Below are 18,926 nucleotides of genomic sequence, written 5' to 3' on the forward strand. Positions count from 1 at the left end.
ATATTATATTAATAACATGTGACGCAGTTTTATAGAGTTAAGAGCATAGAAAAATTTTAGTGGACAAGCATATGTGTTTGGAGTTTAGGGTTGCATAAAATTTTTTTAGGAATGAATCGATTTTAAACAGTTCAACTTCTTTTTTTTATGGGTTGAATCATGAATTTTTTTGTTGGCGGCTCGTCTGCATAAGTGTGATTAAATTCTAAAACGTGAATGAGATATATGGTGAAGTGTGTAGGAAGTGGTGCAAGTTTAGTTAAAAAAAGGATTATTTTTATTATATAATTTGTTGAATGTGTTGTGATAACCAATTATATTTATTAATGGCTAAGTGGCAATTCGAATCTTTTACGTAAACGAAGACTATGATATGGAGCAATGGTATTATCTAGTTGGATATATGGTACCAAGTTGTGGTGCATATTTGGTTTTTATAGGGATGAATTGATTACCAAAAATAGTGAGTGAAAATGTTTGGCATGAGTTATATGAAACTTTATTAGGTGCAGGGAAAGTGCTAAAACATGATTATTAAAATAAAGATTTAGGTATCAGTGTTTATTTTTTGTAAAAATTTCGTTAAAGGTTGAGGTCAGTCACGCATTGTGATTAGGGATGTCAAAAAAATTCGTATTCGTATGTATTTATGGATAAAACCCGCCACGCGTACGAAATGGATATTGTAAATGCATACCTGCGGGTAACGGGTACGAATATTTTTAATACCCGTATGTTAACGGGGCGGGTACGGGTATCGTAGTATTTGTACTTGTGGATACCCGTACCCGCTATACTCTAATTTAAATTAAAAAAATATGATTAAAATATTAACATATTGATTTTAAATGAGTTATTTTTTATCAATTAATTTAAAAAAAAAAATCATTTCTTTGTAAATTGTCATTTAACACTATTTAAATGGGTTATTTTTATTATGTTTAAAATTTATGATGTTATGTATTGTATTTTATTTGAATTTACGATTAAAATATATTGTTAAATATTTATTTTTATTTTTTTGTAAATACTCACGAATCTCCGTGGATATCTATGGATATTTTAAAAATTAAGTGGGTACCCGCATAACGGATACTTGACAGATGTGGGTATGGGTACGAGGCGGATATTTATCGAGCGGGTAGGGTATGAGGGAGTTACTATATGTACCCTACCCGCCTCGTTGACATCCCTAATTGTGATTGGGGCTTTCTTTTTGTCCTTAACGGTAGCATATGGCATAGGAAGTGGTGCCATCATGAGAAATAGTTGAGATAGCCTTTAAATCTATTTCTATACGTAAGGATATGATATATATATATATATATTATAATATTATGTTTTATATGGACTTGCGAAAATTGTTGGTTGTAAATGTAACTTGAAATCATATATATTTAAGATAATATAATAACAATTAATATAAGATTTTTATTTTATAGTATAAGATAAGTTGGGTCTATTAAAATAATTGTTAGTTAATCACATGGGCACTATTGGAGTGAGGCGATAGGTGAATCAGGGAAGTCCTTGGAGCGAGGAGCGCATGATGGCATGTTAAGACCGCCAAGTGGTCTATAGCCCAATTTGGCTTGGTGGGGCTTAGGTAGCGCCAGGCGATAGTGCGGCGACAATGTGTTGTTTGTTGTGTGTTGCATGTTTGAAGTGTTGAACCTGGGTCGAGATACACTTGACAATATCACGAGCGGGTAGGTTCGTGATTGGTGATGGAACACATGATTAATATAAGCGAGGAGGTTCATATTAATTATACTCTCGTGTGAGGATACAAGCGGGAAGATTTGTATGTTCTGTGCTCACACTTAAGAGTTATTGCGAGCTTGGAGGTTTGTAGTTGGATGGATCACGCGTGTTGGACTACGGACAGGGAGATTCGTAGAGTTGTACTACGAGTAAGAAGGTTCATAGAGTTGGACCACAAGCGGGCAGGTTTGTGGAAGATTTGGAATCCCTAAGACCCAAGTTAAGTGTGTGTTGATCTTGTTTAGGTCAGGTTAATGATATTGAGAGTTTTATGTAAAACCCGAGAAAATTAAATAATTTAATAATGGAATAATTATGACATTTAATGCGAGTAATTATGACAAGGAACAATACTAGCTTAAGTGGTAAAGAGTACTTAGTCATGTGGAGAGGACTTGGGTTTGAGTCTTGGGTATGTCAATTGTGTGTTATTTTATTTATGTTATTATTTTAATAATATGCTTGATCATGGTGCGTGATAATATAATTCTAGATGTGTAAGAATTATCATGAAACATGAATTGGTTGAATGGGTTGTGCACTTGAATTATAATTTAGGTGGTGATGTGTTCAAACCTTAGTTGGCACTAAATAGGATCCTTTTTGCCAGAACTCTTTTTGGCATGAATGAGAGGGATCAGAAAACCCTAACCGTCTTGAGGAGGGTAGGGCTGGAAAAACCACCTAATAATGGCCATTAAAACAATCCTTAATTAATTTTCATTTTTTAAATTAATTAAAGGTTCAAACACGAGAGTATAGGAGTTTTGTAGAAAAAAAAACTAGAAGTGAGATTGAAAGTGAGGTTGAGAGGTTGTGTGGTGTTGATGAGGCATAGAGCCGGAGAGGGACTATTGGGAAAACCTTTATGGAGATTTATTGTTTTATGGATTTTTATGATTTTGTAAACATTTATTTTACTAGACTATTAATTTTTAATCGTCATTTATAACTTGTGGATTTTGAATTATGATGATGTAATAAAAGTTTTGAATTTTCCCACGTTTTGGGAAAGAGATATTATTAGATGTAATGTTCTATTATTATTTTTATTTTATTTTAATTAAATTAGTAATATTCGGCCGTGATGTTACATTTTACATGACTTTGGGTGGAGACGTGTTGAGGCCTAGTTACGAGTGGTGGCTCGTAATGTATTGTGAACACGTGTGATCACGGTGGTGGCCAGTGATGTTGGAAATCTTGAGGGAGCATACGACTGGTGGCTCGTATTGGCTAGTTCCACTTGATTGTTACTCACGGTTGTGACCGGTGATGTTGGAAATCTCATATGAGAATACGGATGGTGGTTCATATTGGTTAACTCCATTTGGTTGTTACAAATGGAGGTTCGTAACATAATGTTTCCACACGTGTTGGTCTACGAGTGGGAGGATTGTAGAGGTTGGACCACGAGTGGTGGCTCGTGGCAGCATATGCCATCTTAAGGTCATTATCAAAGTTGTAGTAGCTGGATTAACATGGTGGAAGGCCATGATTTCTAGTGCATAATGAAAGGTTCTCAAAAGAAGTTTTGGGATAAATTATTACGCTAGGGGTGAGCGTTTTATAATTCTTTATGAATGTTTGATTATTTTGAGCTCACCCTTTTTGTGTGTGTTTGGCGATGATCATGTAACTTGTTACACGGGAGCAGATGATCTTTCAGGTGGTGTTGGTAATGCTTAGAGCCAAAGTGGGGGCCAACGATTGGGGTTCATTGAGGAAATGTTTTACTATTTTGTAATTTTCTGACTAAAACAGTGTTGGAACATGGTTTTGTAATGAATTACTTTTGGAGGTTGATTTCAACGCGATTAATAAAGTTTAAAATTTCCCACATTTTTGGGGAAGAGTTTTTATTAATTTTTGAGTTATTATTACTTATAATTTTATTTTATTTAAATTATTAATATTTGGCCAGGATGTTACAGTTGCTAATCATGTTATTCATATCATTAACAAGTTTCCTGCTGTTGTCATAACAACAAATGCCCTTATGAAATTTTGTATAATAAACCTCCTACTTACCTCAACCTCAAAGTTTTTGGAACTCTGTGTTTTGCTAGTACTCTTGAAAATAACAGGACAAGCTAGATCCTAGGGCTAGAAAATGTGTGTTTTTGGATTTTAAAACTGGTATTAAAGGCTATGTTCTTCTTGACACTATGAGTAGGGAAATTTTCATAACTAGAAATGTGATCTTTTATGAGAATGTTTTCCCTTATAAAACCTTGGTATAATTAGTCGTATAGTACCTAGTTTGGGGCTAGGGTGTCAAATAGGTACCCAGTTTAAAAAAAGTGTCAATTGCATCCCAACTTTTGAAGAAGTGCTTGAATTAGGTCCCTTTCAGACAGAGTTGACTAACGCCGTTAGTCAACATGCCACGTGTCAGTCTGTTGTTTTTTTTTTTGTTAATTTTTTTTAATTTTTTTTAAAAAATTTTTGAAAATAAAAATAAAAATGCCACGTGTCAAGTCCCTGTGTGTGACATGTGACATTGTCAGTGCCACGTGGCATTGTCAGTGCCACGTGGCATTGTCAGTGCCACATGTCAGTATCACTATCAGATGCTATTGTGTTGATTTCGATTTAGTCCCCATATATGTTGTTTTGTTTCAATTTAGTACCTAAGTATGTGTATCTGAGTCAATTTTATCCCAATTTTTTTTAATAATTAAAATCCATTTTTTTATTAAATTAAAAGTAATTAAGTATAAAAGTTTAACAAAAATTAAGTATTTGATATTTATATTAAAATTTAGTGGTAAAAGTCATTTTATTAAGTCATTTTTAATAATAATAAAATTAGTATAACATTCAAACCAATATAAATTTTGGTTTAAAATTAGTAAGAGACAATATCTTTCAATTTAAAAAAAAAATTAGTATAACATTCAAACCAATAGAAATTTTGGTTTAAAATTAGTAAGAGACAATATTGTTCAATTTAAAAAAAAAAATTAACAAAACATGAGTACTTAATAAAAAAGTAATTAATAAACTAATATGTTAAAAAGTCGTTTTTAATAAAAAATATTAGTATAACATTTATATAAATAATAATTTTGGTCTGAAATTGAGGGGAACAATATAAATATTAGTACTTAATTTTGTAAAAATATTTATACTTAATTATTTTTAATCTTATAAAAAATGGATTACAAAAATATTTTAATTATTAAAAAAAATTGGGACAAAATTGAATGAGATACACATACTTAGGTATTAAATTGAAACAAAAAGACATATATGGGGACTAAATCGAAATCAACACAATGACATCTGATAGTGACACTGACACGTGGCATTGCAATGCCACGTGGCACTGACAATGCCACGTGGCACACACAGGGACTTGACACATGACATTTTTTATTTTTATTTTTTAAAAAATTTAAAAAATTAAAAATTAAAAAAAAATTAAAAAAATCAGAGACTGACACATGGCACGTTGACTAACGGCATTAGTCAACTCTGTATGAAAGGGACCTAATTGAAGCACTTTTTCAAAAGTTGGGATGCAATTGACACTTTTTTAAACCGGGTACCTATTTGACACCCTAGCCTCAAACTGGGTACTATACAACTAATTATACCTAAAATCTTAAAACAATGCATTCAACCCACTGATGTTGGCGATCATAACTTGGATTTCTTGCTGGAAAACAATGACAACCATTTCAAGGATGACAAAGATACCTATCAAATTCCTCCTAGAGAAACCATTAATGATGCAAAAACTGAATTTGTTCCTGACACAACCAATGATGACTCTGCCAGTAATGATGAAGATGAACATCTAAACAACAATGATCCTAACATAAAAGACCCAACTCTGCGACGATCAGAGAGACAGAGGAAGATCCCCTCTTATCAAAAGGACTACATACACCAAGTGAACAGTTCCATAAACCTTAAACAATTTATTCATAACTAATTTGTTTAGAAAACCAATTATCCAATTAGTTATGTTCTTTCCTATAAATCCATGTCTAAGGAACATCTTAATTATACCCTCGCTATATCTTCTTATCCTGAACACCAAACTTATGTTGAAGCCTCTCAAGATATTAAATGGATTGATGTTATAAATAATGAAATAAAAGCTCTAGAAGACAATGATACCTGGTACTTTACTAATCTTCATGAAGGGAAGAAACCAATAGGATTTAAATGGATTTTCAAAATCAAATACAACTATGATGATACTATTGAAAGACACAAAGCTAGACTTGTAGCTAAGGATTGCACTCAATTAGAAGGGATTGATTTTATTGGCATTTTTCCCCTATTGCTAAGCTCACAATAGTGGGACTTTTGCTAGCCATTGTAGACACCAAAAATTGGCATTTACACCAACTGGATGTTGAGAATGCATTCTTACATGGGAGCCTTGATGAATAAGTGTACATGAACCCACCACTAGTGGCATTAAAGATTTAGGACCCTTAAAGTACTTCTTGGGTTTTGAAGTGGCTAGATCAAGAAGAGGAATTCACTTATGTCAACGAAAACATGCATTAGATATACTATCCAAAACATGAATGTTGGACTGCAAACCTAGTCAGACCCCTCTCATGAACAACACTAAAGTCCTTTTTGACAAAGTTGAACTTGTCAAAAATCCTAATTCCTACATACGCCTAATAGGGAAGTTATTGTATATGTGTAACTCCAAACCTGACATTTGTTATTTTGTACACCTACTAAGCAAATTTGTGCAGGCACTTATCATCTACCATCAACAAGCAGCCTAACATATCCTAAGATACATCAAGGCGAGTCATGCTAATGGCCTCTTCTTTGCTGCCTCCAATGACATCCAAATCAAGGCTTTCAACGACTCTGACTATGCTACATGTTCTGACAAAGACATAATGTAACAGGATACTGTGTCTTCCTAGGCACATCTTTGATTTCTTGGAAATCAAAGAAACAAAGCACAGTGACGAGATCCTCTTCAGAAGTCGAATATAGAGCCTTGACCACTACCACCTGCGAGCTACAGTGGCTTAGCTACCTTCTCCATGATCTGCATGTTCAACCCATAGACCAAGCCGTCCTTTACTATGATAATCAATCTGCAAGACATATCGCTTATCATCCTACTTTCCATGGGCATACCAAACACATTGACATGGACTGTCATGTCGGTGAAAAGCTTCAGAACAAACTCTTCTATTTATTGTCGATTCGTTCCTCCGAGTAACTCATTGACATCTTCACGAAGGCTCTCCATCACAAATCCTTTTAAACTATTCTTCTCAAGCTTGGTATGATGAATATACATCATCTGACTTGAGGGGAGAGTATTAAAACCCTACTATTTAGGGCTTTAGTGTTAGGGTTTGTCAGGGTTAGGGGTTTCTGCAGTTAGGGTTGTCAGAATAATGATCATGGTCACATTGCTCAGCCTGAAGATCACACAACCAATGATCAATATGTTAAAACCATTTTTACACATTATGTTATTACGTGCATCACTTAGTCACAAAATATGGAAGGATCTCAAATCTAGATTTTTTCAAGGCAATTTGCTGCGTATATATGAGTTATAGCTAGAAGCATCTTCCCTTAAACAAGGAAGTTCCTTTGTCACAAAATATTTCACACGTATTCGCGTTCTTTGGGATGAACTCGTTAGTTTTCAGCCTGATCTGATTTGCAATTGCTCTGCGAAGTGTTCTTGTGGTCTCACTAGTTCTTTTCAATAGAGAAAGATTGAGGATCACGCTATGCAATTCCTGAGAGGCCTCAATGAGCAGTACAACAACATCACTTCTCATTTCCTTATGATGGATCCGATCCCATCCATCTCAAAAATTTTCTCTTACGTGGTTTAGTAGGAAAGGCATATTGGAAGGAAAAATGTCTTGAATGGAAACTGAGATCAAGATCAACAACACTATTGTTACTTGTAGCTACTGCAAAAAGGCTGGTCACATTGAATCTGTTTGCTTCAAGAAGCACGACTATCCAGGTAATAACAACGTTGACAACAAGAATGTCAAATATAGCAAAAGGGTTTGTTCTTTTTGTGGTTGGAATGGTCACATGATTGACAATTGCTATAAAAAGCATGGATTTCCACCAGGTTATAAAACAAATAATAAAGGGGGTAATGTGAATAGTGTGGACACGAATCAAGAAGGAAAGACTGATTCTGTTCCAGAGGATCATGACTTCAAATTATCACAGCAACAAAATCAAGCATATAGAGATAGATTGCCATTTAAATATAGAAAAGGTCAAACAAGGTCTCATCAAGCTTCTTCACATCAACACCCATCACCAACAAGCTGATATTCTAACCAAGGCTCTTCCTCCAACTCTTTTCAACACTCTTATATCCAAGTTGGGCCTGCTTGATATCTATGCCCATCATGAGAGTGGTGCTTGGGGGTCACATTGCTCAGCCTGAAGATCACACAACCAATGATCAATATGTTAAAACCATTTTTACACAGTCTATTATTACGTGCATCACTTAGTCTTTGTATAAGTTTGTTTCCCTTTCCTAAAGTGAATCAATAAAGACTCATTTAGTATCTTTTCACACAATCAGTTTTGCTTTTCTCTCTTTCCCTCTTTCTCGTCTTTCTTGCTTTCTTTCCCATGATTGTCGCAAACCCGTTTGATTGTTTTTCCACTCTGCATCAATTTCGTTCTTCATATAGAATAAAGGTTTATTAAGAAGGGTTGTTTTTCCCCTTTCCCTATTTTCCCCTTTTCTATTATGGACTCTATTTAAGGTAGGACTTCTTTTTTGTACTAAGTTCAGAAACACAAAGAAATAATTAGAGAAAAAAGTGTTACATTTCTACTTTTTCGCTCCTTCCTTTCTTTTCTCTTCTCCCTTCTTTCTTTGGTTTTCCTCCAAGCCATCACATAAGCTCCTTGGAAACCAGCAAAGGGGTTTTGTGCTCTCTTGCTCGATCAAGATACCAAGCTCCAATATTAGTATCTAAATTTTGTCCAAATTTTTTTAATAATTTTGTTCGTAATGAGATTTCCATGACAAATTTTGTTGTTATTCTCTGATATCTAAATCGGTTGATTTTTTTTTTCTATTGACAATTCAACCACTTGTCCGAGAATCAACCTTTCTTTGTATGTTCATATTTCTTGGTTAAGCTTGGTTAGTAAAGTACTATTAAATGATGTACAACTCGTGTTGATAAAATGTCATTGATATTATTAATCTTTGGTTGTCAATAGTTTGGGTTAGTGTTTTTTTTTCTTTTAATGTTTGGAGTTCTATACTTTTTCAGTTTTTTAGGCCAATAGTTAGTTCAATATAATAACTAATGACATATTTCATTTTAATACAATATGAAAAAAATACACTTTTAATATAACAATTTTAGTTTTATTAATTTTTTTAAACTCCGTTATTTGTAAATATAATTGAACACACATTTGGTTTGTCACATGTCTTTATTAAAGAGAAAATTAACATTAACAAGTAATTAATTTTGAAAAACCACTTAAGATGTTAAATTTATGAAGCAAAAAGGTAAATAATAAAATATTTCTTTCGAGATTAATTACATAACTTCTTGTATTACTCTTTGATTATATTGATTAATTTACACTTAAGTAATTCATTATTCATAGGAAATAAAAAGAGATATTTCATTATGTATTTTAATAAATATTTGATTATTGTTTTTATACTCAATATTTTCTAAACATTTTGTTGTTTAGAATATCTTTTCAAGTATATAATTAAAACACATTTGGGCCATTTGCATTACTGAAAGCCCATTTCCGTTGACATGCTCTTCTCTAACCCTAACGGCACAGTCATGTCTATAAATCTCACATCCAAAGTTCTTTCTCAGTGGGATTGGCTTCACAACTGAGTGCGATCTTGTTTTAGGGTTGGCTTCGCAACTGAGTGCGATCTTGTTTTAGGGTTGGCTTCGCAACTGAGTGCGATGTCATGTTAGGGTTGGCTTGATGTATTCAATAGTATGTGATTCTCTCATAGTCATCGTTTTTGTGCTTAATTTTGTACATGTTAGATTCAGTTACAATGGATAAGCGAAAATGCCCTGTGAGGAAGATCTCCCATAATTGATAGGAAGTGCCGTATGACACTCTAAACGCAGCGCCAATCGAAGAACTTGTTCTTTGTGGCGCTGTGTGTGTGATTTGGAACGGGTCTCTGAGGGTGTGTTTTTTCTTAATTGTTGTTATTTAAATTCTTTTTTAGTTTTTAATTTTGTTTTCTAGGGTTAGGTCTGATGCCACGTCGATGGTAGCTTTAATTGCAGTGACCAGTGATGCTATGATTGGACCAAAATCAAAAGTGAATTTCGTTTGTTTCGCATCCTGATAGGAATTTGTGGATTTCATACTTTATGATCTGCGGAGCCGTTTTGTGCGATTACATTTTTTATTCTTCGTTTGAACTGTGTTGTTTGTTTTAGTTTTATGTTGTCATGCTTGTGGCGAAGCCGATGATGATTTATTTTATTTGGAATTACCGTCTGATATTTGATGAAAAATTCTGGCTGGCTGAGGCTTCGCATCTGCTTGGCTGAAAATTTGTTCAAGTTTCATCTTTTTGATTAATCATTAATGTTGCATATAATCGAGAAGCCACTGCAATGAAATTGGTATGAGGATGCACGAATTAGCATTGAAACTGGCATTGTTTAAGTCTTAATTCTTAACTTAGAAGGACCAATTGATGGTTTGCGTAATGAAATTCAGTTTTTTGTCTTTGTAATACTTCGTCTATTGTATAAGTTACATGGTAACTGTTTTGTCACTATTGACACTCATACTAGTGCATCTATAGTTTTGTTAACTCATCGTGTGCTAGTTTTTCGATATTTTTAACCGATTCAATGTTTTGGGAGTTGTGATTGAAGTTGGTGTGTTAATTTCTAGTCTTCAAAATTGGAGATTTTGGCATAGCAGGTCCTTGGCATCGAATACAGGATTGTTAACAATTGATGAATGTGGGGCTTACACAATAACTTGTGTGAATTAAAAATGTAAATTATACTGATAATTGGTATATCAAAGTTGGAGAGGGTGAATTCTTTTATTATTATTTCTATCCTATGAAATGTGGTAAAATGTGGTTTTTGAGGAAGTATTATGACTTTGCTTATATGCATTGGTGGAATTATTGGCCCGTCAAAAATCATGGGAGGTCACTTCTCCGCCTGACCCTAAGATTTCTCTGAACATTTTTAAATTCTTAAAAATAATCTTTTTGACTTTTATTATTCAGCTCATCAACTATTTACCTTTAAAAATATTTTGAAAGGTTATCAATTTTGAAATCCAATTAAAAATATTGAATTTTAAAATAAAATTAAAGAACATTATCAAATTTTGACATCTGATTAAAGAAAATTATTAAATTTTGAAATCTGGTTAAAGAAATGATGGGATCTTGAAATCTAATTAAAAATATTATTGAATATTGAAATCTGATTAAAAAAATTATGAGATGTCAGAGAAAATTAGTGAATTTTGAAATATAATTAAAAGAATTATCAAATTTGAAAATCTTATTATTTTCTTAATTAATTTTTGAAATCGGATTATTTTCTTAATGAAATATCGAAATTCGATAATCTTTTTAACAAGTTCTCAAAAGCTGCTACTACTTAAATTGGATCTAAAAATTCGGTAATTGTGTGTGACGGGTGCTGGTTAAAGGTCATTTTCGGTATTTCAAAACAGTTTGGGGTGCTGTAGAAAAGTTGGAGGTGCAGAGAGAAACATTCTCATGGGATGGGCAAACTTTTTTTAAGAAATATCGTATACCTCACGTCTTTCTCTCTGCACCTCCAAAACATTTTTTTTTTCTTATTTTACAATCTTCATAATAACAAACCGGATAATATAATCATGGAGGTAATCATAAAGAACACCCATAATAGCTTATTCAGAAGAAGTGATGTGAACCGGAGAAAAATAATGGTTAATTTTTTTAGGATTATAGTTGTTGGATTTCAAAATCTGATATACAATACAACTAAGGTACTGAATTTCCAAATTTGATGAACACCCATAAAAATTGATACATTGAAGCCAAACTTCAGTGCTTATCTTCCTGTGAGAAAACATACCCCAAACGGGTCGTGTTAAAGGGGTTGGGCCAATGTGTCAACCCATATTAAAAGGGGCAGATTTTAGCCAATTTTTCTAAAATAATTAAAAATTAAAAAAGATTAATTTTTTAAAAGTGTAAATATATAATATAATAGTATAATAATTTAAATCATTAATACTTACAAATTAACTTTCAATTATTAATTATAATAGAATAATATAAAATATACATATAATAATTATTTTAATTTATCTAATTAAAAATATTAACTAATCAACTGAAAATAAAAAATTTTAAAAATATTTTATTTGATTAATATTGATTTATATGTATATAATATATATATATATATATATGCAATTTTTTCTAATTTATTATCAAATCCATTTTATGTAGAATTAATTAATTTTTCTGTGCTGAAATAAAATATTCTATATTTGTTTTCATAAAATATATGATTATTAATTTTTACACAACCATATAATAAAATAATTTTTAAGAAAAATATATAAATAACTTATATATATTTTTATAATAAAATTTTATTATATAAATTTTTGCTTAATTACTTGTTAAAATTTTCCAATTTATTAAACATTGAAAGCTCTGCAATAAAAAATTAGAAAAAAAAAACTATGATTTTCGTATTATTTAATTTTTTTTGCTGTAAATTTATAAATTTTCAAATTTATGTATTACAAAATTTAAAAAATTTTAGTATTTTTATTTTACTAAAGGACAAGTAAAATATCAATATATTATATTAGCTTTAATCATAATTATTATAATATTTCATATTTTACACTAGCTTAGAAAATAGTGTAAAAGTTATCAAATTTATTAGTGTTACCTATATCAAATATGAAACCGCCATAAATAATGATAAATAATCTATTTTAAAGGTTGTTTTTATAGTAGTCAGTACTTGGTTAATTTAATATCATTCAAATTCTTGATTTCTAGGTACTCTAATTTTGTATTGAGGGTTGTAAATCCAATACATTAGGAAATTCTTTCACAAAGTTTAATTATGATTAGAACTTAATTTTTTTTAAATGTTATTTGAAACGATTATAGAATGATTAAAAAGGAGACAATTTCACGATCTCCTGACCCATTAATCTGCATCCACAAAATTCTAGAAGAGACTTTGCACTCAAAAAAGTAAAGAGGAAAAGAGAGAAAGAGATGGTTGAGGTCAAACTATGACAAAATGGATACTTGGTGTATGGTGCATCCAACCGCAATGTTCCTCAAAACTAAAATTTCTTTTTCAAAACTATATACAAAAGGAGTCGCAATCTAACTTCACAAAAACACAATATCATAAAAAAGTAAATGATTTATTAGAGACAAAATATATCAAACATTCGTGACAAACATGTAAAAGCACTAGTGCAGATTTGACATTTTACTTCGTCTTATAGGTTTCGGTTGCAGCTGAACCGAAGCCTATAAGGAGACGGTGACATTTTTGCAATTTTGTCCAACTATATTGCCTCGGGTCTCTATAAACTAGTACAATAAATGGACTTTTGGCCCCGGTTACAACTCAACCGAAGCATATAAGGCAGCATCAACTTTCAAATTTTCAAAAATGGCTTTTGGCCTCGGGTCTTTAAGGACCGAGGCAATAAATGGGCTTTTGGCCTTGGTTATTAACTGAACTGAGGCCATAAAGTCTGTTAAAATTCCCAATTCGCGAGCCCTAATCATTATTCATCGTCTCCCCAACTCTCTTTTCTCTGCGCGAATTTCTCTCTCTCTTGAGGACGACGACTTCTGCTTATACGAACTCCTCTGCGGCCACTGCTTCGGTTCGCGGCCTCCCTCTTCTTCGTTCATGGCAGCAGCTTCAGCGAGGGTGGTGACCGACGATGTCTGCTTTGCAACATGGTGGTTTGTCGGGGTGGCCTGGTTTTGCAACACAGACAACCTCTGGTTTGGGTTTTGCAGGTCTCGCTTCGTGTTACAACTTCTGATTCTGGTTTCATCTGTAGGTAAAGGATTCGTAGCGGTGATTGCGTCTTCTTGTGACGGTGGAGGCAACAGTGGCTCAGGTGCGATGTGTAGTGTTCTTCACACGAGGGTTTCACACCAACATTTCGCTGGTTTTGGTTTTCTGTAGGTGGTGCACATTGTTCCTGGCGATTTTGGTTGTGTGTTTACGGTGGTCGCCAATATGGTTGCCGCTGATTTCGACGGTGGTGTCACAGTGACGAAAGGAACAAGTGGGACTATGTTGCTCTATGGCTTCGATTCTAGAGATCCGAGACAGAAAAATGAATCTATAACTTCGGTTCTAGAGACCCGAGGCCAAAAGTCACCCCTTTTGACCTCGCTCCAATATGCCTCGATTCTGGAACCGAGGCAGAATACAAAAAACAACTGGAGCCAAAAAAGCCTTACTGCACTAGTGAACAAAACTCACTTTTAAATAATTGGGACAAAATCTTCAAGCAACTTTAAGTAAAAGATTCCAACAACCACAAAGAAATGAAATATTATTTTGATAACATATGTGAAACTTTAAGAATGATTAATTATGTCTAAGATACTCAAAGTGGTTGGATTCTAAAATCCATTATCAAAACATGAAGAAATATAAAGAAAGGAAGGATGAAATTGGATCATAGAGACCACTCTCGTTGCACATGCGATAAAGAAAAAATGATTTTCTAAAATAAATAAAATTATTAAGTAAAAAATTTAAAATATAATAAAACAAAAAGTTAAATAATTTTATCATCTCCAAACTAAAAGAAAAATTAATTATTTTTTTCTCCTAAATTATAATGCCATTTTAAATTTTATTTTTATGTTAAAATTTGATTTTGTTAACTCTTTATATTTAATAAATGTAAGGAGAGAAATAATAGGAAGTCGTGCTTAATAGTAAAGTTGGATTTTGAAAAGACGTATGATTCAGTCAATTGGGATTTCTTGTACCATATGTTGGATACCGGGGTTTGGAACTAAATGGATAAGTTGGATAAAGACATGTCTTCAATTATCTACAGTTTTTGTCATTGTAAATGGTAGTCCAACTCATGACTTCACTCCAACAAGAGGGCTAAGACAAGAGGATCCTTTAGCGCCTTTCCTATTCCTAATAGTCGCTGAAGGGTTGTCAGGCCTAGTTAGACAAGCCAATAACATGAATTTGTTGGAAGTAGGAATGTCAAAGCGAGCCAGGCCCGCTGGGTCGGCCCACCAGCTCGCCAAGAAAAAGGCAGACCAGGTTGAAATTTCCAACCTGCCAACCCGCTATAACTCGGCCCGCCTAACCCGCCAGTTTAGCGAGCCAAAACAGGCTAGCCCGCCTGATGAGTGCGTATTTTTACCCTCATTTAATGTTTAATTATGGGTATTTAATTGAATTTGTGTGCTTAAAGATTGATTTAATTGGGATTTCCTATAATTGGGTTTATTGAGCATGAGATACAAAAACATGTTAAAAATAGCTTTTTAGTTGCATAAGTGTTCTTTGGATATTTTGAGGTGTGTTAGTGCAGCTGCAGCTAAGTTGAGCTCATGAAGTTTAGACAAGCGATCAAATTAATACTACTTATATATAACAACTTCAGTATTGTTAAGAAAGTAGTCAACAAAATAGAAAGGGTAAAGTAACCCAAAGTCGTCTCCCAACGAACACGGAATTGATTTTTAACAAATTAGTTCTTACAAAACTATACAAAGCGGTTACTCAAATAAAATAAAAAATATAGGGGAAATAAAAAATATAGGGGATTAAGATAAACAAAGATAGAAATAAAATTTAAAAGATAAAAAGAAATAAAAACAATAGTAAAGAAAATAGATTGATTCCATTGCTTTTTCAAAATAGATTCATCATCGGTTATCTAAAGATTATTGCTCAATTAATTATTGTTGTAGATTTGCAAATTAATCAATGTAAAGTCTCAATTAATTTGTTGGCGTTCTCACTTTTAACCAAAGTACAGTCTCAATTAAAAGTGAGAACTTTTAGATTATCCATAGTAAATTCAATCAAAGTACAGTCTCAATCAAATTTTACTATGCTTAATCATGTCTATTCTTTTATCTCCTCACCAAATAAAAAGCTTAATTAATCAAAGTAAAGTCTCGATTAATTTTCATTAGAGTAAATACCTTTAACCAAAGTAAAGTCTCAATTATTGGTAAAAACTCATTTAATCATATGAAAGTTTCTAAATAAAATCAAAGTTAAGTCTCAATTAAATTTAAAAACCCTTGAACTCATATGATCAACATGCATATAGATTTAAAATCATTACTTTTTACGAGATTCAAAGATAAAAGACATAGATGAATTAAAACCTCAACAATAATAAAAAGAACAAAGAAATTAATTCATTCTAACCTCAAAATCCATAATGAAATTACAATGGAATCAACCTAAGAAGTTTAGCAATCCATGGAATACAAAAGAAGAATAGAGAGAAGAAAAGAGAGAGAAAGGAAACGAAATTAGGCACCCCTAAGGGTTCCAAAACTCCGAAGTCCCGAGCTTGTTGTTTCTACTTCTCCCTTGGTCTCTTTATATAGGAATTGGAGTGGGCTTTTCTGTTGCTAAAATCTCTCAAATATCTTTTAAAATAAAGATAAAGATAAATATTTAAAAATATTTGGAGAGATATAGACTATTTGACAAATATAATTGGTTGATAATATCAATATCTAATATAATTAAATTAATTAATTAATTAAAGATATATGATAAACTATCACCAATTAGTATTTGTATAAATTTTCCAAATCAACCCTTTGCAATCTCCTTAAATTATCTTCTAAATAATCCAATATCTTCAAGATATATTTGTTTGTTGTGGAACTAAAAAGATTCAAGAAGATCTTGTCATATTTAAAAAGATTCGGTAGTTATTATCTTTCAATATTTTATGATATAATTAAATAAGATAATTATTTAAAAATATCAAATAAAATATCTAAAGATATATTTTTCCCAAATTATCTTCTATCATAAAGATAAAGAAAACCGCAAGGTCCAATTTTTCTTTCCTCTCTTCTTGGTTTAGCCAAACTTCTTCACTTTTTCAAGCTTTTCTTGTCGTCTTCATGCAATGCTTGGCTTGAAGTTTTGTGCTTTTGATAATTTCTTATTCTTGGATTAAGGTATCATAAAGCTTTAATCAATTTATTTCCACACCTTCATGAGCTCAACTTAGCTGCAGCTGCACTAACACACCTCAAAATATCCAAAGAACATTTATGCAACTAAAAAGCTATTTTTAACATGTTTTTGTATCTCATGCTCAATAAAACCAATTATAGGAAATCCCAATTAAATCAATCTTTAAGCACACAAATTCAATTAAATACCCATAATTAAACATTAAATGAGGGTAAAAATACGCACTCATCACCGCCCCGGCCCGCCAACCTTTGTTTTATATTTTTTTTGTTTAAAATTAAAAATAATTAAAAAAATAATACCTTTTATATTATATATATATAATAGATTTATAAACAAAAATTTTAAAAATGTTAAAACAAAATTTTAAAAATTTTAAAAAAATTTTAAAAAAAAATTTAAAACAAATTTAAAAAAAATAAAAAAATAAAATAAAAAAAGGGCAGGCCAGCCTGCCCTAAGACGGGACGGGTTGCAATATCCAACCTGTTTATTGGTGGCGAGCTAGCCCGACCCGACCCGTCCCATTTTTGGCGGGCCACAGGCGGGTTGGGCCAAAACGAGCTGGGTTGGCCCGTTTTGCCACCCTTTGCTGGAAGGGATAAGGGTAGGAAGAAATAAGCTTAAAGTAAATATGTTGCAATTTGCAAATGACACTTAGTTTTTATGTAAACCAGGCTGCAATGAGTTAGTGATTATTAAAAGCATCCTAAGATATTTTGAACTTGCATTAGGGCTTAAGATAAATTTTCATAAGAGCAAGTTAGGAGGTGTGAGGATTAAAGAAGATGAACTTCAAATAAGTGCCAACATTCTTAATCATGGGCTGATGAACGTCCCTTTTAAGTATCTGGGCATTTGTGTAGGGGGAAACCCTAGAAGGAAGACATTTTGGGAGCCCGCAGTGAATAAAATAAAGAATAAATTAACTTAGTGGAAAGGAAGGTTCTTATCTTTCGTTGGGAGAGTTTGCTTACTTAAATCAGTTTTGACATCCGTACCACTATACTATATGTCTTTGTTCAACATGCCCATCTCAATTAGTAAGGAGATAATGAAGATACATAGAAAGTTCTTATGGGACTGGGGTGCAGAAGGGATGAAAATAGCATGGGTGAACTGGGAAACTCTGTGTACCCCAAAGGGGGAGGGTGGTTTAGATATAAAAAATGTAAAGACGTTCAATGAAGCACTCTTGGCTAAATGGAAATGGAGATTAGGTTTAGAAGAAAAAGGAATGTGGAAAGAAGTATTGGAGTCTAAATATGGATCTTGGAGAAGCCTGGATGTTAGAAAGTCCGTCCAAAAAGAATCTAGATGGTGGAAAGACTTAAGAAAGATTTGCGAATCTGGTGAGGATAAAATATTGTTTGAAGAGAATGTGAGATGGAAAGTGGGTTCGAGAACTAGGATTTTGTTTCGGGAAGACAAATGGATAGGGGATAGATCAATCACTTAAGGAGTCCTATCCTAGGCTATATGCAAACTCAAATATAAAAGATCAAACAATAAGTGAATGTAGAAAGTGGGACAACGATCGATGGGAGTGGAATATGTCTTGGAGGAGAGATTAGTTTGAATGGGAGAGGCCTCAAATTGAAACATTCTTGGAAGACATTGATAGGATAAATCTTGTTAAAGGAAGAAATGATATCTTGATGTGGAACGATGGGGAAGATAAGGCATTTTCAGTTAAGTCAACATACAAAAAGTTGCAAGGTCCATGCGCCTTACATAACCAATGCTTCTTTGACTATTTTCTGGAGATTAAAGGTCATCCCATCTGCTAATTTTTTTGTGTTGCGGGCTATCTCAAATGGGGTACCCACATTGGTTAACTTAAGGCTTAGAGGGGTCATACTTAACAATGTAACTTGTGTTATGTGCAGTGAGCAGGAAGAGACCATAAATCATCTA

At 32.7% G+C, this 18,926-nt stretch overlaps 1 protein-coding gene and 3 non-coding genes across 4 annotated transcripts; all 4 read left to right on the top strand.

The window, feature by feature from the left end:
- Positions 1 to 9,823: 9,823 nt before the first annotated feature.
- On the top strand, positions 9,824 to 9,949 carry LOC114164930 (small nucleolar RNA Z112). The gene has a single exon (XR_003599664.2). It is a non-coding gene; the product is annotated as a small nucleolar RNA Z112 (small nucleolar RNA).
- Positions 9,950 to 10,013: 64 nt separating this feature from the next.
- On the top strand, positions 10,014 to 10,170 carry LOC114164942 (small nucleolar RNA snoR2/U65). The gene has a single exon (XR_003599676.1). It is a non-coding gene; the product is annotated as a small nucleolar RNA snoR2/U65 (small nucleolar RNA).
- A 59-nt stretch (positions 10,171 to 10,229) lies between these two features.
- LOC114164934 (small nucleolar RNA snoR77Y) lies at positions 10,230 to 10,305 on the top strand. Its single transcript, XR_003599668.1, has one exon. It is a non-coding gene; the product is annotated as a small nucleolar RNA snoR77Y (small nucleolar RNA).
- A 3,423-nt stretch (positions 10,306 to 13,728) lies between these two features.
- On the top strand, positions 13,729 to 18,468 carry LOC146883566 (uncharacterized). The gene is made up of 4 exons (XM_085666617.1): positions 13,729 to 13,807; positions 13,852 to 13,911; positions 14,872 to 15,181; positions 18,054 to 18,468. The coding sequence occupies exons 1-4, from the start codon at positions 13,729 to 13,731 to the stop codon at positions 18,466 to 18,468; spliced, it is 864 nt and encodes a 287-aa protein (XP_085522743.1).
- Positions 18,469 to 18,926: the final 458 nt, after the last annotated feature.

This window comes from Vigna unguiculata, chromosome 9 (genome assembly GCF_037176805.1).
Source record: "Vigna unguiculata cultivar grain cowpea cultivar isolate G323 ecotype 2 chromosome 9, ASM3717680v1, whole genome shotgun sequence".
NCBI lineage: Eukaryota > Viridiplantae > Streptophyta > Magnoliopsida > Fabales > Fabaceae > Vigna > Vigna unguiculata.